We start from the raw sequence: 25702 nt of genomic DNA, 5'->3' as shown, positions 1-25702 counted from the left end.
GTATTGGTCTTGCATTCTTCTTGCCTGTGTTTTTTTATAATATAGAGGACTGGAATATGAAAACCGTTTGTCACTATTAAGATAAATTAAAAGTCTAAAAGGTTATGGTTGAGAAAGCATATCTGAAGTTAAGAGAGTGAGAATGGGCTTGGGTGTCTCAAGAACAAGAACAGAGAGGTCAGGCTGCAGTACAGAAGAGATCGTAAGGGTTAGGATGACAGGACTGACCAGATGGTTCTCCAGAGACTCTAGGACTTTCTAGACTTCCAGGCCCTCTTTGGTCATTGCAAGGAATCCCAGAAAAGACACTACATCTTCTTGCAGAAATATCTCTTGACATTGTTGCTACTGGTTGATCTAGTATTATGTTTCTTGAGTTCTAAAAATTTTTCTGAATTGATGGTATCAGGTGATGCTAACAAAGGCTATGACTTGTTGTTCTGAGAAACCCTTTTTTGTTTTTTCTTTTCTTTCTACAAGCTCTAATCTCTCCTGTTCTATTTATAGCAGAGCAATGATATCGCTCGGGGCTTTGAGAGAGGACTGGAACCAGAAAAGATCATTGGGGCAACAGACTCCTGTGGTGACTTAATGTTCTTAATGAAATGGTGAGAGAAGACGGCCTCGCTCCACAGTTGTGTTCCTTTGCTATGAAGAAAGGATGTGAAACTGAGACTTCCTAAGTCTAATTCTTAACTAACACCACGGTCACTATCAGTATTAAGTGGGTTTGTGACATTGTCAGGCTTTTGTTATTTTTGTATCATAGTAACCTGCGTATCAGAAAAACAAATTTGGGGTAAAATATTTGTAGCCATTTCCTAAACATCTGTTTGCATAGAACTGAATTGTGTCCATGGGATGAGGGGCTGGGTAAAGCTATTCCCATCACTGAGAGCTAAAATCACAGAGAGATGGCCAAAAGAGAAATTAATTTCAACAAAGGACGTTAAGATTAATGGCTGAATACAGCACAAATTACTTTATCAGTGATTGTAACTTCTAGAAGAAAGTGGAGTACTTCCTCTTCCTTTCTCCCTCCTTTTCCGACAGGGTCTAATGTAGCTCAGGCTGACCTTGACCTCAGTGTAAAGTCTAGGACATTGAACTCATTCTCCAGTCTCTATCTCCCCAGGGCTGGAGGTAAAGGATTACAGGCATGTGCTCACCATGCCTGACTGACTTTTTTCCTTTCCCCTCCATCCCCTTTTCTTTTTAAAATTTTTGTTTGATTTTATTTTATGTGTATGTGTATGTGTGTTTTGCTTAAATATGTATGTATGTGCATCATCTGTGCACAGTGCCTACAGAAGCCAGAAAAGGGCTCCGGAACCCCTGGGACTGACATTACAGTCCATTGTGAGCTGCCATGTAGTTGATGGGAACTGGGAACTGAGCCTGGGTCCTTCACAGTAAACCTAGCTGGCTTCAAACTCAGAGATCCATCTGCCTCTGCCTCCCGAGTGAACAGTAGTATGTATTCTTTTTTTTTTTTTTAAGATTTTTTTATTTATTAAGTATATGTCCTGCATATGTCCTTGCAGGCCAGAAGAGGGCAGCATATCTCATTACAGATGGTTGTGAGCCACCATGTGGTTGCTGGGAATGGAACTCAGTACCTTTGGAAGTGAAGTCAGTTCTCTTAACCTCTGAGCCATCTCTCCAGCCCCAGTAGTATGTATTCTTAAATGCTGAGCCGACTCTAGCCTCTAGGGTGTTGGATCCTCTAGAGCTTAAGGGGGAGACAGTCGTGAGCCACTATGTGCGTGCTAGGCACTGAACCTGGGTCCTATAAGAGCAGCTGTCTCTTCAGCTTTTTCTTTCTTGTTTACTTTTTGATGTTAAAGATCAAATACAGAGGCTCCACCACTGTTACACCTCCAGCCCTGTAAAGATCCCTTTTACTTTTAGATCAAAGTGTAAGGAGGAGATCGAGCCAGCTAAATTCAAATAATGACATTCAGACAAATATTTTCAGTCTCACTTCTTCTAAGTCTTATGTCCTTCCTTTCTAGGAAAGACACAGATGAAGCTGACCTGGTTCTTGCAAAAGAAGCTAATGTGAAGTGTCCACAAATTGTGATAGCGTTTTATGAAGAGAGACTGACGTGGCATGCGTATCCAGAAGATGCAGACAACAAAGAGAAAGAAAGCTCGAAGAGCTAAAGGAGGGTGGTCTCTGCCATTTCTCTTTGTATATACCACATTCACCTTCCTGCCTCCTCTCCCTTCTCCTTCCCTTTCCATCCTAAACACAACCATAAAAGTATGTGCTCACCACTGTGCTTCATGGAGAGGTGTTGGTATTGGTTCTCTTGTAATATAGCTGATGGTTGGACCCATAAGTGTAACTGTGAAAACCAAGCATTTACATGCTGTAATTCCCAGTTTTTTCTTTACCCTCATCTTTTCCTTCTGTTCACCTGTTATTTTTTAATCACCTTAGAGTCACGAATTTTTGAGGCCAGTTGCTTTTTAGGCTGGGGGATTTTGTTACAATGGTGATTACTTCAGTTTCTTGATTGTTATTAGAATATATTGATGACCAGCTGGCCTTTGTTTTCATGTACTGGGGTGGAAAGGATGTTTTCCTTCTTTTAGAAAGCCAGTAGCAGTGGCCTACTTGTATCTTTTCCAGTTTCATTTAGCTCTGCCAGGACAATAATAGGGTTCTTGGTGTGGTCTTCTGGGCTGCCCCTGTCCATCCTCACTTACCCTCTTGTAACAACTCTGTCTTTCTGAGAACTTGAAACTTTACATTTAAGTCTGTCAAGGCACTCTCTTTAGCCCTCAAACGTTTTTGGCCTTGTTATTGTTCCTGATTCTGCTCCTTTTCGGTGGCATCGGTTTGTCATCAAGTGACAAGATGACTGTGGGGTTTGTAAGCTGTAGTGCAGGAAGATAATGGCTGGGGCTAGAGAGTTGTCTTCGGTTTGTATGTATGCTTTCCTTTCATCCCTCATATTCAGACTGTATTTATGTAGGTGTGAGTGATTGCCTGGTGCTTGCTTGTGCCAAGGTGCTGGGCACCCTGTAACCCTGCCAACTTCTGTGGCCTCCCAAAGCTTTGTTACCAAAGCGGCGTCAGCAAATTCACCTCTCAGTGGACTCACATTCCCTTCCGTGCCATTATTTTCGGTTGGGAATTCATAGAGAGAAGCTACTAGCCGTAGTATCAGTTTTTAAATGCTCACAGTAGTACTCATCTGTAATTTTACCGTCTCATGACAAAGTATTAATGTTCCTCGCCTTCTCTGCTCTCAGGCTTTTAGTTGTATCTTATTTAAAACTGTGTTTTCATAGAAGACTATCATCTCAGAAAGTGTCAGGTCTTAATACTAGCTTTTTGACACAACCTTCTCACAAAACAAACTTTCCTTTTTGGTTTACTCTTGCTTTGCTATTCTCTTGAGAAAAATTTCTGGCTCTAATTTGCTTTTCTGTCCTTTAAGAAATGTTCTCCTCTTCGTTCTTGTGGTAGTTGAGGAGGCTGGAGAATCAGGACTGGAAGGAAGGAAGGATTTGGAGCTCAGTACTTTTGTCCTAGCTCCAAGCTGAGGAAAAAAAGAGTAAGTGCTGACTCCGTCAGCCACTGAGACTGCTCCTGTTGTTGTTGCTTCTGGTTCTTAAAACACAGCTGTCTGGGCTGGAGCGTCAGCCATTCCTGGGTTATTTGTAGTGGTGAGAGAAGTGGATGGAGAGCTCCAGGCCACAGATGAGCCAAGTGATAAGCAAATCGTAGACTCATTCATAGCTTTTTGTTAACTTTGCTTTCCTGCCTAGCTGCTGATTGGATTCTGTGCTTGTATAAATGATATCAACAGTTACACTGCGCAGTTGAGAAGGCACTGCTGCAGTGAAGTGGCAGACAGGACAGTGAGGCTTTGCTGTCAGTCAGCCAGGAGGACCCTGTGAATGGGGATGTGGTGGGGAAGGGCCTGACCCAAACCTTGGTTTCTCCCTACAGTCCATGTTCTCTGAAGGAGTTAGAGGCTAGATCAAGTGCTGCATCAGTGACTTTGTTGTTGAGAAAGGGAGTGGTGGTTAGAAAGCAGGTTTGTCATGCAGGCAACCTAGGATGCCTGGGGTGGATGAAAATGGGACAGAGGTGATCTGCGTCTCTTGATTGAAAAAAAGGACAGCCTGTCTGGGTAGTCAGTAGGTAGTAGACTTGTAAATTGGAGAGGCCAAATTTTTTTAAAGCAAAGTCTTAGCCTGTGGGCCAAACAATGGTGATAGTTGGTACTAAGGCTGTTCCTAAGAAGCCAGGCCTGGTGGCTTAAGCACAGCCCCAGACCGATACAGGGGTGTTGTATGTTCAAGGCCTGCTAGGAGCCTTTGATGAGACCCTGTCTCAAAATAAAAAGTAAAGAACCAAGGCTATAGTTGAGAGTTCAATCCCTTGTAATTCAAAAAAGTCAAGAGAAGGCCCTGAGAAACCTAGGGTGCAATAATTGCTGAGACAACAGATGGTGTTTAGCAGAACCAAGCACTGTTGATACACTTTACCCTGCCTTTTCTGTCCTCAGTTCATGGTTTTCTGCTAAATATTACCAAAATATTCTTGTTTTCTTCTTAGTACTTTTGCTGGTTATATCTAGAAATAAAGAACTGTATTGTCTTCAGCCCTTGGTGTGAAGAAGCCTGTGCCTCTAGCATTTGTTGGTGCCAAGTAGCTTGCTTATTTCTGCTGGAGAATGTGGCAGCCTTGGGCAGAAGAATTTCCTATAGATTTCTTCCCTGTAAAGAGTGAGCAGCCAAAGGTGAAACACTCCTAAACACCTATGTATATTTTCTGTATTAAATCCTTTCAGAACTATTTTTGTGGTACTAGGAATTGAACCTGGGCTAGCTTAGACATTCCAAACAGATGCTCTACCACTGAACTGGTATCTTTCTATGCCCCATGCCCTGACACACACTCCATTTTGTTGTTACTGTGTTTGTTTGGCAGGTTGGTTGTGTTTTTTTTTTTTTTTTTTTTTTTTTTTTAATACAGTGTCTCTGTAGCCCTGGCTGTCCTGGAACTCTATAGAGCAGGTTGGCCTTCTAGGTCCTGGTATTTAAAAGTTACCTTGGCCAATTGTTGTTTTTGTTTTTTAAGACAGGGTTTCTCTGGAGCTAGCTAGCTCTTGTCTGGCTTGGAACTCAGAGAGATCCACCTGCCTCTGCCTCCCAAGTGCTGGGATTAAAGGTGTACGCCACCACCACCTGGCTCTGTTGTTTTAAAGACAAGTCTCATATACCAGGCTAGCCCCAACTTGTGAATTCTTTTGCTTGTTTGTTTGTTTTTTGTTTTGTTTTTTGAGACAGGGTTTCTCTGTAGCTTTGGAACCTGTCCTGGAACTAGATCTTGTAGACCAGGCTGGCCTCGAACCAAGTTCCTCCTGCCTCTGCCTCCTAAATCCTGGGATTAAAGGCCTGTGCCACCACCTCCGGGCCTGACCTTGAATTCTTGATCCTTCTGCCTCCATCTTCCAATTTCTAGGTACATACCTTTAATCCCAGCGTTTAGGGTTGGATCTCTGAGTTGGAAGCCAGCCTGGTCTGTATAGTGAGTTCTAGGCCAGCTAGAGCTGCATAGACCCTATCTCAAAAGAAATATAAAGAAAAGGTTACTTAGACCAGCTTTGAATTTAGGGGGTTTGTTTTTGGTTTGGTTTGATTTGGTTTGGTATCAGTTGTGTGGCACCATGCCTAGCTCAAAACATTTTTTTTTAAGTTACTTATTTTATGTATATGGGATTTCTGTCTGCAGATGTGCTGGTTCCCCGGGAGAGTACCATATCCCCGGGTGAGTGAGCCACTCTGTGGGTGTTCCCTGCAAGAGTAGTTGGTGTTCTTGATTGCTGGCTGAGTCATCTCCTCCCCAGCCAGCCCCTCAGATCATGCTTTTTATTTGTTTGTTTGGTTTTGGTTTTTGAGACAGGGTTTCTTTGTTTAGCCCTGGGTGTCCTGGAAGTCACTTTAGACCAGGCTGGCCTCTCACAAAGCTTTACATCCACCTCCTTGGTGACAAGATTAAAGGCGTCGTGCACCACCACCTGGCTCAAAGCATCTTTCTAATGCCGAATTTCTTTTCTCTTTTCCTTTTCCCTTCTTTTCTTTCTGTGTAGTCCTGGATGTTTCTTACTGGGTTTCACCTCTAATAAGCATGTTACCAAGTGTATTTTGCCAGGTTTCCACAGAAGCAGGAGTGAACTGGGTGACTGACCAACTTGACACTGTCCAGTTCACATTCCATATTAGCATACATCAGTATTGATTGCATTCAACAAACACCTTTGCTCCTCAGAGAACTTTGACAGTGGTGGTGTGGGATAAGTTGATCATTACAGTTTTGTATAATAAATACTACACATGCATATTAATTTCTGATTGGGGCAGAAACAAACATGTATATAAGGACAAGTCTTGAGTGGGCAGTTTAGTGTCGAGTGCTGATGGGGCATTCATGAAGCCCGGGTTCCCACAGGAAAAACCCTGGAGTAGAAGGGTGCCATTAACTGGTTCATCTATGAGAAAGAACTATGGTCTTGGATAAACTGAGTTAACTGGCCATGGGAGCATTGCAGAAAATAAAACTAAGTAATAGAAATGCTATCATTACCAAGAGGACACAGATAAGTGAACATTGAGAACCTTCAGCTCGTCTGGACTCTGCCAAAACATTCATGACTGTAGTCACTTTGCTTGTGTACAGCATCACCTGCATTGCAGGTGCTGTAGTGTGCTGTGTTATGGGGTCCTTCTGGATATTTCTTCTTCGTGGGCATTTTAGCAAGTTGTTCATACTCCTCAATTTTTCATGCCTTTGGGAGAAATCAACATAGGGTTGGCTTTAAAGCCCAAAGCAAGAGGCTTTGTTAAAAGGAAGCTTAGGGGATCACCTCTGGGCCAAGCACTGCCAGAGTCAGTCCTAAGCAGCACCTGTGTCACCCATGTAAAAACCTCCCCAGAAATGCGTATCCTAGCTCCTCAGACAATCTGTCTAGGGGGTGCACCAGGCCTTCCTACTTAAAGGTCTCAGATAACTTGAGAGCATAAGGGAAGGGTCTTGGCTCTGCCTGGATAACTGACCTTGGATGTCAGGATTCCCAGGAATTCAGCTAACTTCTACAAAAGGTGACATTTCTTGTTTTCTTTTTGTTTTGTTTTGTTTTTAGTTTTTTATTTTTTTGCTTATACTGAAGTTTATGAATTTTAATCTACCTCATCTTATTTTTGTATTGCCACTTGAGTATCAAGCTTAACTTTGGTCTAAGATGGTATCTCTTTTGTTCATTGATAGTTCATTCTCTTGCCTTTTCTCTTGGCCCTCATTTTACCTAACATCATCTCTTATTGCTCCTGTCAGAAATATGTTTTAAAGTCTTTTTTATGGGAAGAAGTAATCACCAATGCTGTTTGTCTCTGAGGTCAGCAAGAGAAGGAGTTAAAACACAATGGTGGAGGAAGAGTAGATCTTTCAGTAGAGGCAAAAGCTGACAAGGAAGGAGTCATTAATTAAAGACAATTTCAAAGTCAACTGATTGTGATCATTAATGTCACAATAGATCAAAACCTAATTATCACAGCCTAGGTAAGAGCCATCAGTATTAATCGGAAAATCTAATAGGAAACTATTATCAAGAAATTAGGCCAAATTGAATGCAATGAACTTTTTATCCCCCCCCCTCTCTCCCTCTCTCTCCTTCCCTCCCTCCCTCTCCTGTAATGTTCCTTGGCATTGGCAAGTGTGACATTAATAGTTGGTCCAAGCTCAAATTGATGATTTCACTTTTAAAGAATATTTTTTTCTTTGTAGTAGCAACTCAGGGCCTTGTACATTCTAGACAAGTGCTCTACCACTTAGCGATATTCTTAGCTCAAAGAGTGTTTTGTTTGTCAGGGGAGTTTCCAGTCAAGCTGAATCTGAGCTGTCATTGCTGAAACACAGCCCTCGAATTTCCATCATCTGGACTTGTCCAGTACAGTCAGCCCTCAGTGGGAAATCTCCATCTGTTGTAAAGTCTTAGTGTGCCCATGGTGAAACATTGTGCTGGTGTGCTGCTATGCCATCCTTCAAGTTCTTGACCAATGTAGAGGCTGTGGGAGGAAGGTGATGTCCTGCTTTGAAATTCTCCAAGAACTCCTAAAAAGATAGTTTCGTATGTGGCAGCATTCTCAAATTCCAGGAGCATTAGGATTTGATTCTCAACCAGCTCTGGCAGTGGTTACGCCCAACCCCCCATGGTTTTAAGATAGGAACATATGCTTTCCCACTAGAATTTTAAGGTTTGGGAAAGACCTCAGCTGGTTTCTGTCCACCTTGGTAGTTTGTTTCTGTTTTCCTTCTGTGTTAGAAGTTAAATCTCTGGTGGCAGGAGGAGCCATCACCGTACCCGACAGCTGTTTATGAAGACGCCTCTGCTCTTGGGTGAGATGAGGTAGACTGTGGAAATGCTGCTCTGCTCGACTTTGGGTGTCACAGAAAGAGTGCAGACAGTAGATTCCTGGACAGGTGTTTGCCTGCTGCAATTCAGCTGCTCAGTCCTGCCTACTGATCCTACTTAGGGGCCATGCTGCTTTCTGGGTTTTTGGAACCTGAATTACTCAGTAGAAGACTGAGAAATCAATGTCTTAATCCTTCACTTAACTGAATTTTTGTGTTTAAAAGGCAACCTAATTTTCAAAATAGCACTAGGGTGGTCTTCAGAAGCAAGACTTTTCAAGTTACTCCAGGTGAATGATAGCCCGGCTGGGCCAAGTGAGGTTTTAATGGATACTGACCTTGCCAGCCTCCCTACTGTGTCTTAGTGGCTGACCTCAGTTCCCCATCTGTCAAATGGGGTGATAATACTGACCTACCTCATGGGATGTCGTGAGGCATTACAGATGAGAACTGACGGCTCCTTTGGGGTTGCCTGTGGAGGATGCCTCGACTTTGTTTATCCTCACTGAGTGGTTTCCGGGTTTGGAAGTTCTTAGTGACCTTGGCAAGTTTCTGTCCCCCACCCCTCATCAAAGCTGCTAGTTGAGATGTTGGCAATGTTTTGCAGGTGTTGGAGTCTCGATGGTTCTGACTGACTGGGACGGTAGGAGGGTAGGACTAGGGTGTGTGTCTTGCATTCATGAAGAGGCTGTTTGAAACCCAAGAGTCTTTGGTTAGGGAACTGTGAGGCAGGAATGTTACTGCATGTCTTTCTCTGTAGGTTGGGTTAAGGTCCTGTTCCTATGAACTTACAACCACTACTGAGTGTCTCTTGAACAAAGCATTTTGTTGCATTTTCCAGACTGATCCCAGGACAGAGAGATCACTGCTCCTCCATGCTCCTAAGCCTCTGCTGTTCAAATAAAACAGATGGTTTTCAGTCAACATAACCTGCCATTGGACACCAAAAAAGCTACTTTGGAATTTTTTTTTTTTTTTTTTTGAAACAGGTGTTAACATTTAAAATTGAGCATTGGTTCTCAAGGCTTCATCCAGTTCACTGTGTGTGGAATCTGTCACCTCTTTCCCAGTGTCCACAGTCCAACTCTGATTGAGGGCATCTTGGACACTTGTTTGCACACACTTAATGGGTTCAAGAGCTTTACCCTTTCCGTCTCATTTAGGGCTAAGGCAGCCATCCTGTAGCTCTTCCCAACAGGGCTCTTTGCTGTCCCCCTCCTTGACTCTGGATTGGTAACCCATGAAAAGCACAAGGTCCTGGTATCCTGGAGGCCCACACTCCAGTGCTGTCAGTGCTGTTCCGTGTTCTTTACTCCTAATGGGGTCCTGCCAAGTAGTAGCAAGCAGTTGCCTTGCCCCTGCCTGCTGGCCTTGTTCCCACTTTCTCACAGAACGAGCTTCCAGAGATCCTAGAGACTGGGTTTCCTCAACAGTATGCCATTCTGAGTAGGAAGTAGGTCATACCTTGTTGCCAGGTGTCTGAATAGAAGTGAGACATTGAATTCTCTATGGACTTTTGGTTGTGGGGGAGTTTTGGTTGTTCCTTGGTTTTATTTCAGCCAAACTTTTCTGCTTTTGATTTCTTTTAAAGTATAAGTCGTCTATATATATGTGTGTGTGTGTGTGTGTGTGTGTGTGTGTGTGTGTGTGTGTGTGTTTGCATTTTAAGTGTAAATGGTTTAAACAACACATGTCTTTTTACAACTGACATCCAATTCAGACGCCACTCTTTCCCTCCCCCCTTCCCCCATTTTCATACTCTTGTATTGGTTCTAATAAACGGTTGCTTTTCAAATATGGATCTTGAGTGGTGGTTTCAAGATCTGAGTCGTCTGTATGCTTTTTCAGTTTGGGTTCTGGAGTGTTTCCAGTAGTCATGTTTTTGCTGTCCTCTATTTTCTCGGTGCTGAGCATCAAACCCAGGGTCTTGTGTGTGCTAAGTAAGCACTCACTCATGGAGCTGAGCCCCAACCCATCTGTACATTTTTCTTCTGAAGCATTATAAAAGAGAACTTTCCTTAAGGTTTTGATGGTTCTGCAAACAACCACCAGGTGGCGCCAACCCTGAAGCATATGCTGTGACCCTGAGCTGAGTCAGTTTATCTGTTCTCTTCAGAGCCCAGGGTGCTCTGTGAGTTTGTTCTTCACTGAAGCACACCAAGCACAGTCTAAGGTTTACAAAACCCAGTATGGTTTTGCTATAACTGTCTCATCTTTGGTTTGCTTCACAGATGCCAAAGAAACTTGTGTCCTAAGGATTAACACCGGTGAACCAGAAATGGGGTCTCAGTAGTGAATTGGGTCAGGAGAGGAAAGTGAGGTTATCTGGGGTTTATTGGGCAACATAAGTGATGTGGCCCTGAACCTGGTGGGGCTGGGCAGAAACTTGCAGGGCTAAGTGATGGTGGACCGACCCTGGAGCTGCCCTGATTGCTGCCAGCTTGTCTTTGCAGTTCCCCCTGCTTGTTTTCCTCTCTGGCTGCTGAGTTATAGGGTCTCTGTAGTCTAATCTCATAAAAGTCTTATGAAGACATCTGTAGGTTGGCTGGCTTAATGGTCCATGACCCCATAAACATGGTTCAGGAGAGCCATTTGGTCCACCTCAGAGACGGGCCTTTCTGGACAGTATTTATTTCTGACTTCTGAGGACTGGATCTGCTCGCTTCCTTTCTTTTCTGGTTGTCTTTTCCCATGGGCAGTTTGTCTGCCTTGGGCCTGTTGAGACACAGGACTAACTCCAGGGTTGGAGGGGGTTTGATCCCGTACTCCCACCCCTAGACAACTGTCTTGGTGTGTGTCTCCCCTCAGTAAGGGAAGGGGTTTGTCTGCTTGGTACTCAGTTTAGATGAGTTTTGTGTTGCCGTAACTCATCCCCTTGTAAACTTTTAGTTGTCTGAAAAAGTCCAGAAGTCACCGAGCTAATGAAATGGATGTAGTGCTGGCAGCTGGAGGCATGTGGAGACTCAACTGTGGGGATCTGTGCTCTCCCTGCTCATTGAGCACATGGCTCTGCACTGCCCTGTTGGAGTCAGCCCCTGGCTCTCCCTGCTTTTTGGAAGTGTAAGCTGAACCAGGTGTTCACAGTAGTCAGAGCTGACCCTGATTGAACAGGGGAAGCCATGCCAGAGCTGCTGCCCAAGCCTGGAGTAACCCTGTGTGTGTGCTTGAGAGGAATGTGCGACACTGTGCAATCCCTGGAAAAGATTTTAAGGGAGATCTTAAAAAAAGCATGGTGGCACACCTTTAACTCCAGAACTCAGGAGGCAGAGGCAGGTGGATCTCTTAGTTCCAAGCCAGCCTTCACAGAGACCCTATCCGAAGGGGGGGAAGGAGACAAGGTGAAGGCTAGGGTCAGAGTGTGGGCATGTGGCATAGGCACTGTGTGGCCCAGGGCAAACTATGAGCCCACCTGGTGAGTCAGGTGGGAGGATGATCTGGGTAGTTCCCCTTTGCCTACTGAATTGTGTCTATTTGTCCTTTTCTCCTATTTCTGATGTCTCCACCTCTCCGAATTCCAAAGCAACCTTAATTTGGATATTTCATTTCAACCCATCAAATTATCATCTTTCTTGAAACAATCTGGGACTTTTTACAAGCTCGTTCTGGTCCATGCTGTGATTGGAAGCAGGTGCATGTCTTTCTCTGCGAGACTAGGAGAAGATGCCTGCCCACTAGCCGCCAGCTCCGTAGGATAGACTTCCTCCACATCTGCAACACCTCCAGAGGCAGCCTGCCTCTCCCTCCCCCCCCCCCCCCCGCCCAATTATCAGCTTCCTATCCTTTCATGGTGGGAGCCAGGGATGTCCAGCTCCTAGGGACCTGGGCCTGGCTGTCCTTGCTCTGGCTTCTGCCTCGCTGCCTCATTCAGGCCCGTGTAGGAAGCTGGAGATGGAGAGAGTGGCCATGCCCTGCTGTGGAGTTACGGCTGCAGCCTTGCTGTGTAGTAGCCTTGTTACACAGTAGTCTTGCTCGAGGGCTTCTTTCTTCCCTCTTCACCTCTTCCTGCTTATGGCCCTTTCTCAGTTCCTGATTGTTCTTTTTTCTTTTTGTGTCAGAGAACTAGTAAAGGGAATTCAGAAAAAGGGATCCAAGGGGGAAGAACACTTCCTTTCTTTCCCAGAGTTGTAGTGAAGGGGAAGTTGCTTCTGGGAGTCAGAGTCTCCGTCTCCATCTGCATCTCTCCTCGTTTAGCAGTGGTGTGTAAAGCAGGTGTTCCTGGGGCCAAGCATGCACCCCATCCCAAACAATGATCACTTTAAAATAATTATTTAAGCTGGGCAGTGGTGGCACACACCTTTAATCCCAGCACTCGGTAGGCAGAGGCAGGTGGATCCCTGTGAGTTCGAGGCCAGCCTGGTCTATAGTGTGAGTCCCAACACAGAGAAACCGTGTTTACAAAGACAGAAAGCAAGTGTTCTTAGTCACTGATGCATTTCTCCAGTCTGATAATGGCCACTTTTAAGAATTTCATAACCTTTGAGGTGTTGATGCCACCTCAGGGCAGGGATTGCTATGAGACAAAGCTACTGGAAGACTGGACCTTCTGGACTCTGCAGACAGCAGGTTTTGAGGTGGGGTCTTACTATGCCTAGGGTGAATCTGTACTCTTATTCTCTGGCCTTAGCCTCCTGAATGCTGCGAATACATGCATGTACCACCATGCCTAGTTTCTCTCTTTGAAATACTTGTTCCATTTATCATATAAATAAAAATGTCCCATTCATCAGCCTTGGGGAGCACGTAGGCAGCTGGGAACCTGATACAGGGGGATATTCAAGCTCACTATATAGGCAAGAGTGATCTTGAATGTCTGATCCTCTGTTTCTACCTCCCAAGTGCTGGAATTCTCGGTGTGTACCACTGTACCTGGTTCCATGATGGGGCCTCGTGCAAACTAGGCAAAAGCAAGTCCTACCTACCATCGACCGAGCTGTGTCCCACTCCGTGCCCCACCTTACCCTTCACTTCTCAAACCTCAAGCCGGATGAGCCTGGGGTGTGGATTAAAGAGCTGGGTTGAGGGAGGGAAACTGTGGTAGGTATGTAAAATAAATGAAAAAATAATTTTAAAAAAAGGGAAAAAAAAAGCTGAATTAGTGTAGCTTGGGGACCAAAGTACAAGCCTGGGGAGGAGGAGGGAGAGAGAAGCAGACTTACGGATTATCCCTGTGAAAATTAGCAGGGGAATAAAAGGGGAAATGCAGAGGTGAGAAACTTAGCGAGATCATGTGTGGTGTGTCAAACAGATTCAAGGGCTGAGGAAGCCCTTGGAAGGTGCATGCCTGGGCTTCTGTGGCTTTACCCTTTGCCTCCAGACAGCAGGCTAGACTCACTCCAGAGAGCTGTGGGTGGTGAGTGACCTCAGCATTTACCCTCCTGTGTGCTGAGACAGGACAGGGTTCCCTCAGCTCCATGAGCTCCCTAGAAACCTGAAGAATACATGGGTGATTTTAGGAACCCTGTGCATCTTTAATGGCTTTAATTTGTACTTACTGTGGGACGATTGGGGAGCCTGGATCCTTTCAACCTCCAGGCCTGCTTTAGGTATCCTAGAAAGGGAATAAGGGGAGGGGCAAGTACTTGGCCCTTCAAGTGGCCACAGGTAAGGATACCTAGTCCCTATTAGAGATCTCAGAGGCCAAGTGATAGTTGGGGTTATTCCCAACAACTCTGGGTCCCTCACAAGGGAATGGAGCATCTGGGTGTGGGTGAGTTGGAGGAAGGGTTCGTTTGAATATGTTTGTGCTCATTTGATTACTTAAGACCTCCCCCTTGTCTAAGTTGCCGTTTAGTGGACATGGCCCGGAAGCAGCTGCCTGGGAAGTGGAAAGCAGCACAAGAGCCGCAGGGCATTTATGAAAATGAGTGACCAGTGCTTGGGTTGCTGTTTGGGAGGGGCTTCTCTCAGCCAAGTTCACACTCCTCCCTAAGCAGTACCCACCTCGGCTCCTTAATGCAGACCCTCAGATCCTCTGTTCTGAGAGGCCTGGGAGGAAAGAGAAAACTGGGGATGTGGCTCAATTGGTATAATACTTGCCCCAACAAGTACAAGGCCCTGGGTTTGCTCCCCAATACATAAAATTAACCGTGGCACCCCGAAGCGGGAAACTGCGAGCAGGAGGCCTCAGAGGCAGCACCGTCTGGAAGGACAGCAAGCATGTGAGGAGTCCGGGGCGCACACAGTGGCAGGATAGAAGCGGGTGACCTCTTCTGTCAGCCCCCAACCCCTCAACAACTTAGGCTCTGGGCAGGACAAATAAGTGTTGAGGTTGGGCTAAGTGGCAGAGTCATTCAGCAATAAGGCTAGGCTGTGCCCCCAGCACCACTGAGACACAGATGTGTTGGCTTTGACACCACCAGCCTCCTAGTTTCCTGGGGGCTCAGCATAAGTGCTGGACCATGCTTTATTTTTTATTTATTTATTTTTGGGTTTTTCGAGACAGGGTTTCTTTTTTTTTTTAATTTATTTATTTATTATGTATACATACATTCCTTCCATGTATGTCTGCATGCCAGAAGAGGGCACCAGATCTCATAGATGGCTGTGAGCCACCGTATGGTTGCTGGAAATTGAACTCAGGACCTCTGGAAGAGCAGTCAGTGCTCTTAACCTCTGAGCCATCCAGCCCCCAAGACAGGGTTTCTCTGTAGCTTTTGGAACCTGTCCTGGAACTAGCTCTGTAGACCAGGCTAGCCTCAAACTCACAGAGATCTGCCTGCCTCTGCCTCCAGAGTGCTGGGATTAAAGGCATGCGCCACCACCGCCTAGCTGCTTTATTTTATTTTTTTAAAAAAAGATTTATTTATTGTATGTATGAGTGTGAGTGCTTTATCTGCATGTACACCTTTATGCCAGAATAGAGCATCAGATCCCACTAGAAATGGTTGTGAGCTACCATTTGGTTACTGGGAATTGAACTCAGGACCTCTGGAAGAGCAGCCAGTGCTCTTAATCACTGAGCCATCTCTCTAGTCTGCTTTATTATTTAGATTTTATTAAAATCTAAAAACTAACAAAAGGAAAAAAACCTTACTTTTTTTTTTTGGCTTTTCAAGACAAGGTTTCTCTGTAGCTTTGGAGCCTGTCCTGGAACTTGCTCTGTTGCTCTGTAGACCAGGCTGGCCTCGAACTCACAGAGATCTGCCTGCCTCTGTCTCCCAAGTGCTGGGATTAAAGGCCTGCACCACTACTGCCCAGCCCAATCCCATAATCCTATCATGGCAATATACTACGTATCTTTTCGTTTCTGTACTTGACCTTGTTTTTTGTTCAGAAGAGAAAAATCCCTATTTTTACATTGTGGATAGATGTCTGTTTTGTGTTTGTTTTCTTTTTTTTTTCACATGACATTCAGAATAGTTCTTGAGGCTAAAGAGATGTCCCAGTAGTTAAGAGAACCCTGTTTAGTCTCCTGCACCCACAGCTGCCTGTAATGCCCTTTCCAGGGGATCTGATGACTTCTGCATTCTGAGGGGACCAGGCAAACATTAATACATAAATTTTTTGAAGTTCCTTTTTTTTTTGGTTTGTTTGTGAGGAGGGGGAGAGTGTTTCTAGACAGGGTCTCACTATGTAGCTCTGGCTGCCCTGGAACTCAGTATATAAAACAGGCTCGTTTTGAGTTCATATCATCCTGCCTCTGCCTCCCGAGTGCTGGGACTAAAGGCATTTTAAAAAGTTCTTTAGCTTTATGAATCCCTTAAGAAAATGTTACTCAGCTGGTGAGAAGACTCTGTGTAAAGGTGCTTGAAGCACAGCCTGAAGACTTGAGTTGGAACCCTGGAGCCCACACAGAGGTCGAAGGAGAGAGTGACTCCATACCTCTACACGTGGCGTGGTGTGTCAATACATACACGTTAGCTCATTTTAAAAATGTTATTTGCACATTATACTTGTATACATTTATAAGGATCAAAGTAATATGTATATACAGTATGAAATGATTTAATCAAATAAACATGTCCATCTCTTCAAATGCTTCTAATTTTTTACTCCTGTCTACCTGGAACGGTAACATCACCTTTGCGTTCTTCCCAGGTGATGCAGGCACTTGAGCCTATAGCTCAGAGGAAACTGACCCGCCTAGGTCACGTGTAGCTGTGCCAGGCTCATTTCTGGCCAGGCAGGGCTCCTTTTCCCTGAGTCATCCTAGTCCTCGACCGATTTAGGGCCTGTGACCACTATGGGAAGCAGCAGGGCCAGGGCAAGGGGCTCAGTCCTGAGAATGGTGAGGGGCAGGCAGCCCGTGGTGATTTGGGGGTTCGTACTGCCCCCTGGCAGCCACGGTGGAAATCGCATGCAGTCGGCTCAGAGCCGAAACTGGCACTGCCTGGACCCTCCTCAGTGGAATCTCAGTCGGGTTGGATGCTGGCAGAGCTCAAACCCAGGGCCAGGGTTGCCAGGGACGTGTCCTCCACGGGCAAGAGAGCAAGCTACGGCCCTTTCTCCCACCTGAAGCCCAGGGAACCCGCCCTTTCGCACAGTCAGGAAGCGTTTCATTCTCTGGCCGAGTGGGGTCTACCAGGGTAACTCCAGTTTTGTAGTTCAGGGTCAGCTTCAGAGGAGGAGGCTTTGCTTCGGAGTGCAGCCGCACGGGAGTTGGCCCTCTGATCTAGTCTGTGAACAGCCATGGTCCCTGTAGAGCTCACAACCTGGAGAGTGCAAGTGACCAAATATCTCTGCAGAGTCAGAGGGAGTCTCCAGGGAGGATGGCAGCTCATTTTCTTTTATCTCCATGTGTGTGTGAGATGGTTGCTATGGAATGAATCCAGGTTTTTTCATATGCTAGGCAAGTGCCCTACACTGAACTACACCCCCAGCCTTTAAAAAGAAGCCGCGTTGTCTTTGTTATTTCTGACAAGATCTGGCTATGTAGCTCTGACTAGCCTGGAATTCGCCATGTAGCCCAGACTGAACTGGAACTCAAGGTAATCCTCCTGCCTCAAGCCTCCAGAGTGCTAGTGTTAGGTATCAGCTAAAGTCTGAGGGAGGTTTTCTCTCTCTCTCTCTCTCTCTCTCTCTCTCTCTCTCTCTCTCTCTCTCTCTCTCTCTTTCTTTCTTTCTTTCTTTCGTGTAACAGCCCTGGTTGTCCTGGAACTCGCTCTGTAGACCAAGCTGGCCTCGAACTCACAGAGATGCAACTGCCTCTGCCTCCCCACAGCCCGGCCTGAGATAGTTTTAAACTGGCCTACAAGAGCTAGGTCCAGGACAGGCTCTAAAAAAGCTGCAGAGAAACCCTGTCTTGAAAAACCAAAAAAAAAAAAAATATATATATATATATATATGTTTGCCGGGCGGCGGTGGCGCACGCCTTTAATCCCAGCACTCGGGAGGCAGAGGCAGGCGGATCTCTGTGAGTTCGAGGCCAGCCTGGTCTACAAGAGCTAGCTCCAGGATAGGCTCTAAAAAAGCTGCAGAGAAACCCTGTCTCGAAAAACCAAAAAAAAAAAAAAAATGTTTGATTTTTTTCGAGACAGGGTTTCTTGGTGTATGCCTGGCTGTTCTAGAACTTGTTAAAAAAATATAGACTGGTTCACAATTTTCATTTCATCCTTGTGCAGGGCCTATGCTAATCTTCTCTGTATCATTCCAATTTTAGTATATGTGCTGCTGGAGCAAACACAAATTATTTTTAATAGTGTCTTTCTACGTTGCTCAGGCTTGCTTTGAATCTGGTCCTTTTGTTTCAGTCCCCAAGCAGCTGGGATTACAGGCCTATAACTCCAACTCTGTCCAGGAATCAAGAGGGCAGTCCAGGTGGGCGGCAGCTCACGAGCTGAGGAAGGCAGGCCGCCTGAGAGCCATCCCAAGAGTGCAGGGAGTCTGCGGTCCTCTGACATCAGCGGGCGCCAGAGATGAAGCTGCACAGGGCTACTGGCAGGGGGCGTAGGATGTCCTCGGGCAGAGCAGACATCACAATCTCTGTTCGAAATTCTCCAGTGCCTGGAGTTTAGGGTGTCCCAATCGCACATGCCCCATCTTGTTAGGATAACCGTCTAGGAGACCGCACCAGTCCTTCAGGAAGGTCGGCCCGGGAGGGAGCTCAGGCTGTCCTGGAAGTCTCAGCGGTGGCGCCTAAGCTCGTCTGGGTGAGGCGGACGGATGCCCAGAAGATGACGCGAGCCGGCGGCGGCGGCCGGGCATAGATGGAGCCCATCCCGCGGAGCCACCCGCCTGCCACGAATTGTGGCCCGCAGCCGAGGGCAGCTGCGCGCAGCTGGATGTGCAAATGTAGGCAAACGACTCGGCGAGGCGACAGGGCTGTCAAAGGTGTTGTCGCCTTCGCGGAGAAGTTAGGGTGGGGTGTGCTGGGTCCCAGTGACGGGGCTCCTTACAAAGGTGCGGGCAAAGGGCTGAGGAGGACTTGGAGGACTGTCGCCGCCCGCCTGCTAGCTGCGTGTTCCTGAGCACACGGGGTACGGTAGGCCAGGCTACAACAATCCCGTGCAATCCCGCGCTCATCCCAGCCCCAGAACTCCCTCTTTCCAGGACCAGGCGATGCCCGGGTCTGAAGGTCTGTCCTACCCGACCCTTCTTGCGACCTGTCTCCTGCCTCTCTTGCTGAAGTCCTTCCGGAAGTCTAACCACAATCACACTTGCTGTTCGTACTTTATTTTTTCCTAGTGGTTTGGTAAAATCCAGGTTGTTGTGTTTTGAGTGTGTGTACAGGCCGAAGTCTTCTTGGGCACAGTGAACAGCCGAGGACTGTCTGGCACTTGGAGGCTCTCCATCGCCTGCGCCTCCCGCGGCGGCCACACGGGGTCTTCCTTGCGCCAAGAATGGGGACTCGCGCGCCCCGCGCCCGCCGCCCCCCATACCCATCCCTTCCCCGCCCCCGCCGCTGCTCCCAGCCGCCCACGACCTTCAGCTCCCCTACTCCGCGTCTTGGGATCTGCGCGTTCCCCGAGCTGAGGGCGCAGGAGGAAGCCACGGGGAAACTGAGGCCCTCCGCCGGCCCAGCTTCGTGGTGCTCGGGTGCTGGCGCAGCTGAGGAGGCGGAAGGGGGCGATCAGAGCAGAGTTGGGTGGCTTGGATGACAAAAGGCAAACGGAATGCAAGATGGGGAGGAGGAGGGTTTTTCCAGGAGGGGAACGGAGCTGTGAGCATGGGAAAGGGAGCGTGGGAAGAAAATCGAGGCACCCACTTTCTCCAGTGAGGCTATAGTTTGTAAGATTTGATTGCGGTGGTAAGACACCAGGAAGAACTTCCCCAATAGATGCTCAGGGTGGATGCTCAGGGTGGAGGGCTTGAAGATGAGATTCCCGAGGACTTTAACCTGAAAGCCCCTCCTACTGGAAACTGGTGGAGGGGGGAGAGGTGGGAGGACGCCCAAGTAGAGTGGGTCGCCCTTCCCCCGCGGGAGCAGTCAGACCAGGTGCTCGCACGGTGGCCGCCCACTGGGACGCCCAGGTGGCCCCGCGCTCCGCCCCCGCCCCAGCTCCGGGTTGGCGGCCCGCAGGAGTCGCCCTGGGTGGCCGTACTTCGGAAGCACATGGTAGGGGCTGCAAGCTCCGCGCGCGACCCCTCGGGCGGCGACACCGCGCTGGGGACGCCCACGAGAGGGATGCCCGGCTCTGGGCGGCGAGTCTCCCGCGCGCCATCTGCTGGCCGCAGTGCCGCCTCCATTGCGGCCTCCGGGGCACCAGGCCTGGCTCCTCCTCTCCATCACTCAGGGGTGTGGGAAGATTTAGGAGCAGAGCTCCCGCCCAGTTCTTCAGTCGCTGGAGACCAGGAGAGTGGGGATCCCCAGCAGCCCGACGCCAAAGCATCTTCCTGTCCACTGTGGAGGCTTTGGAATCCAGCCAATTCCCAGCGTCTCCCAGCCTGGCCCCAGTGTACCAGCTCTCTTTTCCATTTGCCAGAGATGCCTTCCAAATACACAAACCAGTGTGGGCCCCTCTCCCACCTCCACACTGCACACAGGAAAGGACACTCCTATGGCCACCTCGGTCTTGCCTGAGTCCATCTGGCCGCCTCTCACACACACTTTCTCACTTGTCCTCAACAACTTTCCTGCTCATTCCTTAAAGCCCACATCAAATGCCCACTCCGAAGTTTTTCCTTCCTGTGGAGTCCAGCGTGGTCTCTAACTTTGTACAGTCTGGCCTTGAACTGATCCCCTGCCTCCAGCTTCCTGGTGCTGGATGGCAGGTGTGCACCGTTATCCTAGGCTGCATGAAGTTTAGGAGTGTCTCTCTAAAAAAAAAGTTACTTATTTCTATTTAATGTACGAGTGCACTGCATGTACACCTGCAGGCCAGAAGAGGGCACCAGATCTCATTACAGATGGTTTGTGAACCACCATGTAGGTCCTGGGAATCAAACTCAGATCCTCTGGAAAAGCAGCCAGTGCTCTTAACCGTTAAGCCATCTCTCCAGCGTCTCTCTTTGGGAGGCTTTTGTCCTAGGCATGAGCTATTTATTATTCTGATTTTCCTGCTTCCATCTATAACAAGATAAAGTTCTTATCTACTCTTAGCGCTACTGGGAGCCCACCTAAGCTCTCACTGAAGCACCTAAGGGGACCACATGGCTCATGTATGGTCCCTAGGCCTAGAGTGTGACCTCTACCTGCCTATAAGACAACGGGACAAGTAACTCCTGTAGTAGGCTCTACCTCCATCTTCCCCTCCCAAAATATTGGCTGTCCAATATTTTTTAAATCTTTAAAAAATATTTATTTATTATGCATACAATGTTCTGTCTGCAGGCTAAAAGAAGGCACCAGATCTCATAACAGGTGGCTGTGAGCCAGCATGTGGTTGCTCGGACTTGAACTCAGGACCTCTGGAAGAGCAGCCAGTGCTTTTAACCTCAACCATTTCTCCAGGCCCTGGCTGTCCTATTTCTTTTGGGTTTTGTTTTCTTTCTTTCTTTGTTTGTTTCTTGTTTTTTGAGACAGGGTCTCTGTAGCTTTGGAGCCTCTGCTGGGATTAAAGGTGTGCACCACCACCACTGCCTGACTTTATTTCTCTGGTCTTACTGGGAACCCAAGTCTAATGGTGCTGCAGAGCCTAGTTACAGATGGACAGGGGAAAGGGGGCCTTGCTTCCTGCAGAGTCCAGGAAGCAGAGCTTAGCTGCAGGGGGGGGGGGGCCTTGCTTCCTGCAGAGTCCAGGAAGCAGAGCTTAGCTGCAGATGGGGGGGCTTGCTTCCTGCAGAGTCCAGGAAGCAGAGCTTAGCTGCAGATGGGGGGGGGCCTTGCTTCCTGCAGAGTCCAGGAAGCAGAGCTTAGCTGCAGATGGGGGGGCTTGCTTCCTGCAGAGTCCAGGAAGCAGAGCTTAGCTGCAGATGGGGGGGGGGGGCTGCTTCTTGCAGAGTCCAGGAAGCAGAGCTTAGCTGCAGATGGGGGAGGCTTGCTTCCTGCAGAGTCCAGGAAGCAGAGCTTAGCTGCAGATGGGGGGGGGCCTTGCTTCCTGCAGAGTCCAGGAAGCAGAGCTTAGCTGCAGATGGGGGGGGGGGCTTGCTTCCTTCAGAGTCCGGGAAGCAGAGCTTAGCTGCAGATGGGGGGGGGGGGCTTGCTTCCTGCAGAGTCCAGGAAGCAGAGCTTAGCTGCAGATGGGGGGGGGGCCTTGCTTCCTGCAGAGTCCAGGAAGCAGAGCTTAGCTGCAGATGGGGGGCACTTGCTTCCTGCAGAGTCCAGAGGTTCCCTGCTAGTTTTGGGGTCTGACCTACTCCTCACTCATCTAGGTTGAGGCTTGCGGGCAAAATCATAAATTTGGGAGACAAGAAGAGAGATAAAGATCATTTGTTGAAAATGGTGTCATCAATCACGTGCTAGAGAGAATGCATGCAAGAATTCCCCGAACCTGGGTGCTCAGATGCACAGCTCAGCCGCTAGACAACTCCTCCCTCTGCTGGAGGTTGCTGGAGGTTCACTCTATCCTCTGTGTTCTCAGAGTGCTAAAGCCCTTTTCTCTTCCACCTGCCAAGGGCCTTGTGGTGGGGCAGGACACCCCCGCCCAATACCCACCCAGTTAAAGATTACGTTTTTTGAAAGAGCCTGGAGGAGAGATCCCCAAACTCCTGGTTTCTGAGTTTCAGGTTGAGGACAGCCAGATAAATAATGGCTTGCCAAATTAATTAATTATTTTATTAGCCTGAGTAATTATTAATCAGGCCATTAATCACCCAGCTGTGTCCCATGAATAGCGATTAGTCGGGGGATGGGTCAGTAGAGAAGCAGGTCATGGCTGTGAGGTCTGCCAGGCTCTGCTTTCCTCAGTCCTCGGAGAGACCCTCACACCCAGGCATGGATGCGGGTCTGCCTGGATCCCTTTGCCCTCTCCCTTCGCTGTCTGAGGTCACATGGGATAGGAGCACATCCACAGGTGACAGGAAGTGAAAATGGTATGGAGATACTGCTGGAGGTGTCCCATATGCCAAACGTCTCCACAGCTGCAGTCCTGACTGATCATGGACATATGAAATGGGTAATTATATATTGGCTCCGAGTTTTGCCCATAAAATCATGTTTTGATGGGATGGAGCAATAGCTTGGTAGATAAGAACACTTGCTCTTTTCTAGAGGATCCAGGTTCAATTCCCATCACATAGCAGCTCTCAACGGTTCTGTAAGTTCATTTCTGTTTAACTCCAGTTCCAGGGAATCCAGTGCCCTCTTCTGGTTTCTGAGAGCAGCAGGTGTAATGTACTCCACAATGCCAGCCACAGATGAGGGAGAATGGAGGGCACAGCGAGCACAGAAGGCTAGGGAAAAAGAACTGAGGTACTGAAGACAGACTGGCTCTTTACCTTGGAGTTGGGAACTTGCCCCTCTACAACCGACTCTTGGGGACTCCCTTCTGCTCCCAGGACCCCTGTCCTAACATCAGCAATGGACCCAGATCTTGACTCTCAGTCCCTTGAATTTCCTGGGATTCTGTCACTGCCCATGGGGCTGGAGGATGTGGGACGGTAGATTCAGGCCCGATGGTGTCTTCTTTCCCTGGACCAGGTACCTCTGCTGGAGCCCTCCCCTGTTTATGGAGTCCCTGCTTTGTATTTATAGTAGATTGGTTTACAACCTGCCCAGGGCAGCTGCCCTTGGGGGGCTCAGGCTCTGTCCCTTGGGCTGTGTTTACTTAGGAGTGAGGGAGGCTGTTCTGGCAGGCCAGACTACAGCCCAGGGAGGTGGGTGGGCTACGGAGGGGGCAGCCTGGACACAGGCACACTGGGAAGCAGAGGGACACCTCCATCCTGCTTACTCCCAAGTCTACTGGAAAAGAGGTTTCCCATGCCAGGTCCACCTGTTTGGGGCTCAGGATAAAAATGAAGAAAGAGTTTTCCTCTGGTCTCAGACAGGGAGGGCCTGTTTTCTCATCCCTGCTCAATGTTTCTTCCAGCAGAACTCTGGGGGTAGGGCTGAGGGTCAGAGGTGGGCAGCTTCTGGCAGGACAGAGCTTGCCATGACATAAACAGGGCCTGGATCCCAGCCTCTTGTTTAGAATTCTTGGTAGCTGGAGTGGTAGTGTGGAAGGGAATGATTGGGCGGTTGGTGGGAAAGGAGTGGAGAGGGCAGGGTGGATATCAGGGAGGGTGGGGGCGGGGGCACAGCGCCATAGACTGTGACTTACTGAAGAATATATGGACCTTGGCTTTCAAGAAAGCTCTACTGCCCAAAGTCCTTTGAGCTTGCATGGTACCATGTCTTCCGGAATCACCCAGTGTGTCCTCTGAGCTGACACATGCAAGCCTGAGTGGGAAGCAGGGAGAAAGAGGGGGCTGCAAGGCTCAGGGTCTGGAGCCACAGCCTACTGGCTTGCTGCATAGGCCAGAAGGCAGAGAGTGACCAGTGTTAAGGCCAGGTTGCCTGCTCTGGCATTCACTTCTGTCTGGGAATTGCTGTCTTCAGCAGACACTGAGCAGTAGCTCCAGACTCTGAGATGTTAGCGCTGCTAGAAGAGCTTCTCCTTCAACCGGTCCCTAACCTACTGTGTGTGCGCTTGGGTGGTGGGGACTGGAGTGGGGTGTGAGGGGTTGGAGTGTATAGGAGGGTAGGGTTTGCTCCATGTCTCTGATGGCCTTGTCCCCAGATCTTCAGGTCTCCTGTGGTGCCACAGACCTTCCTATAGCTGTGATTGTCCACCCTCCCGGTTCTTCCTCGGTCAGGGGGATCTCAGGAAGAGACCATGGAGTTTTTTTCTCTTGCTCCCATTGCTGAGCTGTCGAACTACTTGGTGCCCTTGCAGCCCTTCCTTTCTCAAGGGTGCCGCTCCACCTGTCCAAGATTTCCCATAGAGCCTGATTCCTACACCCAAACTTTGCTAGTCTGCACTTCTGTGACTCTTTTGCAGATCTGCAGATTTTGCACTCCAGTGCACCTTAGGTAACACGGAGAGGAGCCCCTTCCAGTCACGGGCTCCCAGACTGTCCCTGGCAGAGAGTGCAGTTCTCGCACTGCCAGCAGAGGGCAACACGCACTCGCGAGCGTAGGGGAGCTAGGGGTCCACCTCAGGAGTCTGACTAGCTTGGTAGGAGAGTCAGCAGAACGTTTGTAGGGCTGCTGATCACAGAGGAAATCTCTGGTTCTTTTCCTTATTTACAGACTCCATAAAGCTAATCATATCAGCTATAATTTGAGGCAGGAAGTTTGTACCCGGCCTGTCACATTCTCAAAAGAACTGTGATTTCCATTCTGGGAAGAATGAACTAAAGCTGGGGAAGGTTAAACCATGCAACCCAAGGTCACACAGCTAGCAGGGGCACTCAGGTGGTGCTAGGTGGCTCTGCATGGGGGGTCCTGCTCCTCCAGCCTAGTGTGCTGCCTGCAGACCCCACGTCCCAGCCTCTTCCTTCCGGTGCCCAGCAGGGTTCAAAGGACAACTGGGCGGGGAGTCCCCCTCCCACCGCACGCACGGGCGGGGAGCCCCCCTCCCAGGGCAAGCCTCCTAGCCTGGCCAGATGCCTTTGGGGCCTGGAGATGAGGACCGGAGAATGGGCAGCCATAAACAGCGTCCTGGCTGCGGGTGGCTGTAAAACTAGCCCGGGCCCAGGCTGGAATGCGCAGGAATCCTGGAAGGATTTTCCGCGGGGTCTGGCTGATAACACCTTTGGGGCCCTGAGGTCAAAGGGGAATCCGCCCCCCTTCCCTCCCACAGCCCGCGGTTCTGCAGCCCTCCAGACAGTAGTCTGGAGATGTCGGTCAAATGTCTGTCTCCCAGACCCTCTCTGCTCTTCCCCAGAAGTCCTGATCTGAGCCTGCTGGCTATGTAACTTGGGGCTTCTCTGCCCTTCTCCCCTTCCCACTGTGACCACATCCCTCAGGTC

General features: G+C 48.5%; 1 protein-coding gene and 1 non-coding gene across 7 annotated transcripts in view; one reads left to right on the top strand and one right to left on the bottom strand.

Annotated features, from left to right (window-relative positions):
- The window catches only part of Cbx5 (chromobox 5), a 36990-nt gene extending 32365 nt beyond the window's left edge, over window positions 1-4625 (top strand). For 5 of the 6 annotated variants that reach the window (XM_038342362.2, XM_038342360.2, XM_038342365.2 and 2 more), the window contains 2 exons: window positions 508-608; window positions 2016-4625. In XM_038342362.2, coding sequence (XP_038198290.1) covers window positions 508-608; window positions 2016-2166 — 252 coding nt within the window. In that variant the 3' untranslated portion in view covers window positions 2167-4625. The remainder of the gene's footprint in view (window positions 1-507; window positions 609-2015) is intronic. The other variant, XM_038342361.2, reaches the window with a different exon arrangement.
- Window positions 4626-17950: 13325 nt separating this feature from the next.
- LOC119824157 lies at window positions 17951-18056 on the bottom strand. The gene has a single exon (XR_005287077.1). It is a non-coding gene; the product is annotated as a U6 spliceosomal RNA (small nuclear RNA).
- Window positions 18057-25702: the final 7646 nt, after the last annotated feature.

This window comes from Arvicola amphibius, chromosome 9, assembly GCF_903992535.2.
Source record: "Arvicola amphibius chromosome 9, mArvAmp1.2, whole genome shotgun sequence".
Classification (NCBI taxonomy): Eukaryota; Metazoa; Chordata; class Mammalia; order Rodentia; family Cricetidae; genus Arvicola; species Arvicola amphibius.
Note: the sequence above shows the minus strand (reverse complement) of the source record. Positions and strands in the feature narration are given on the sequence as shown.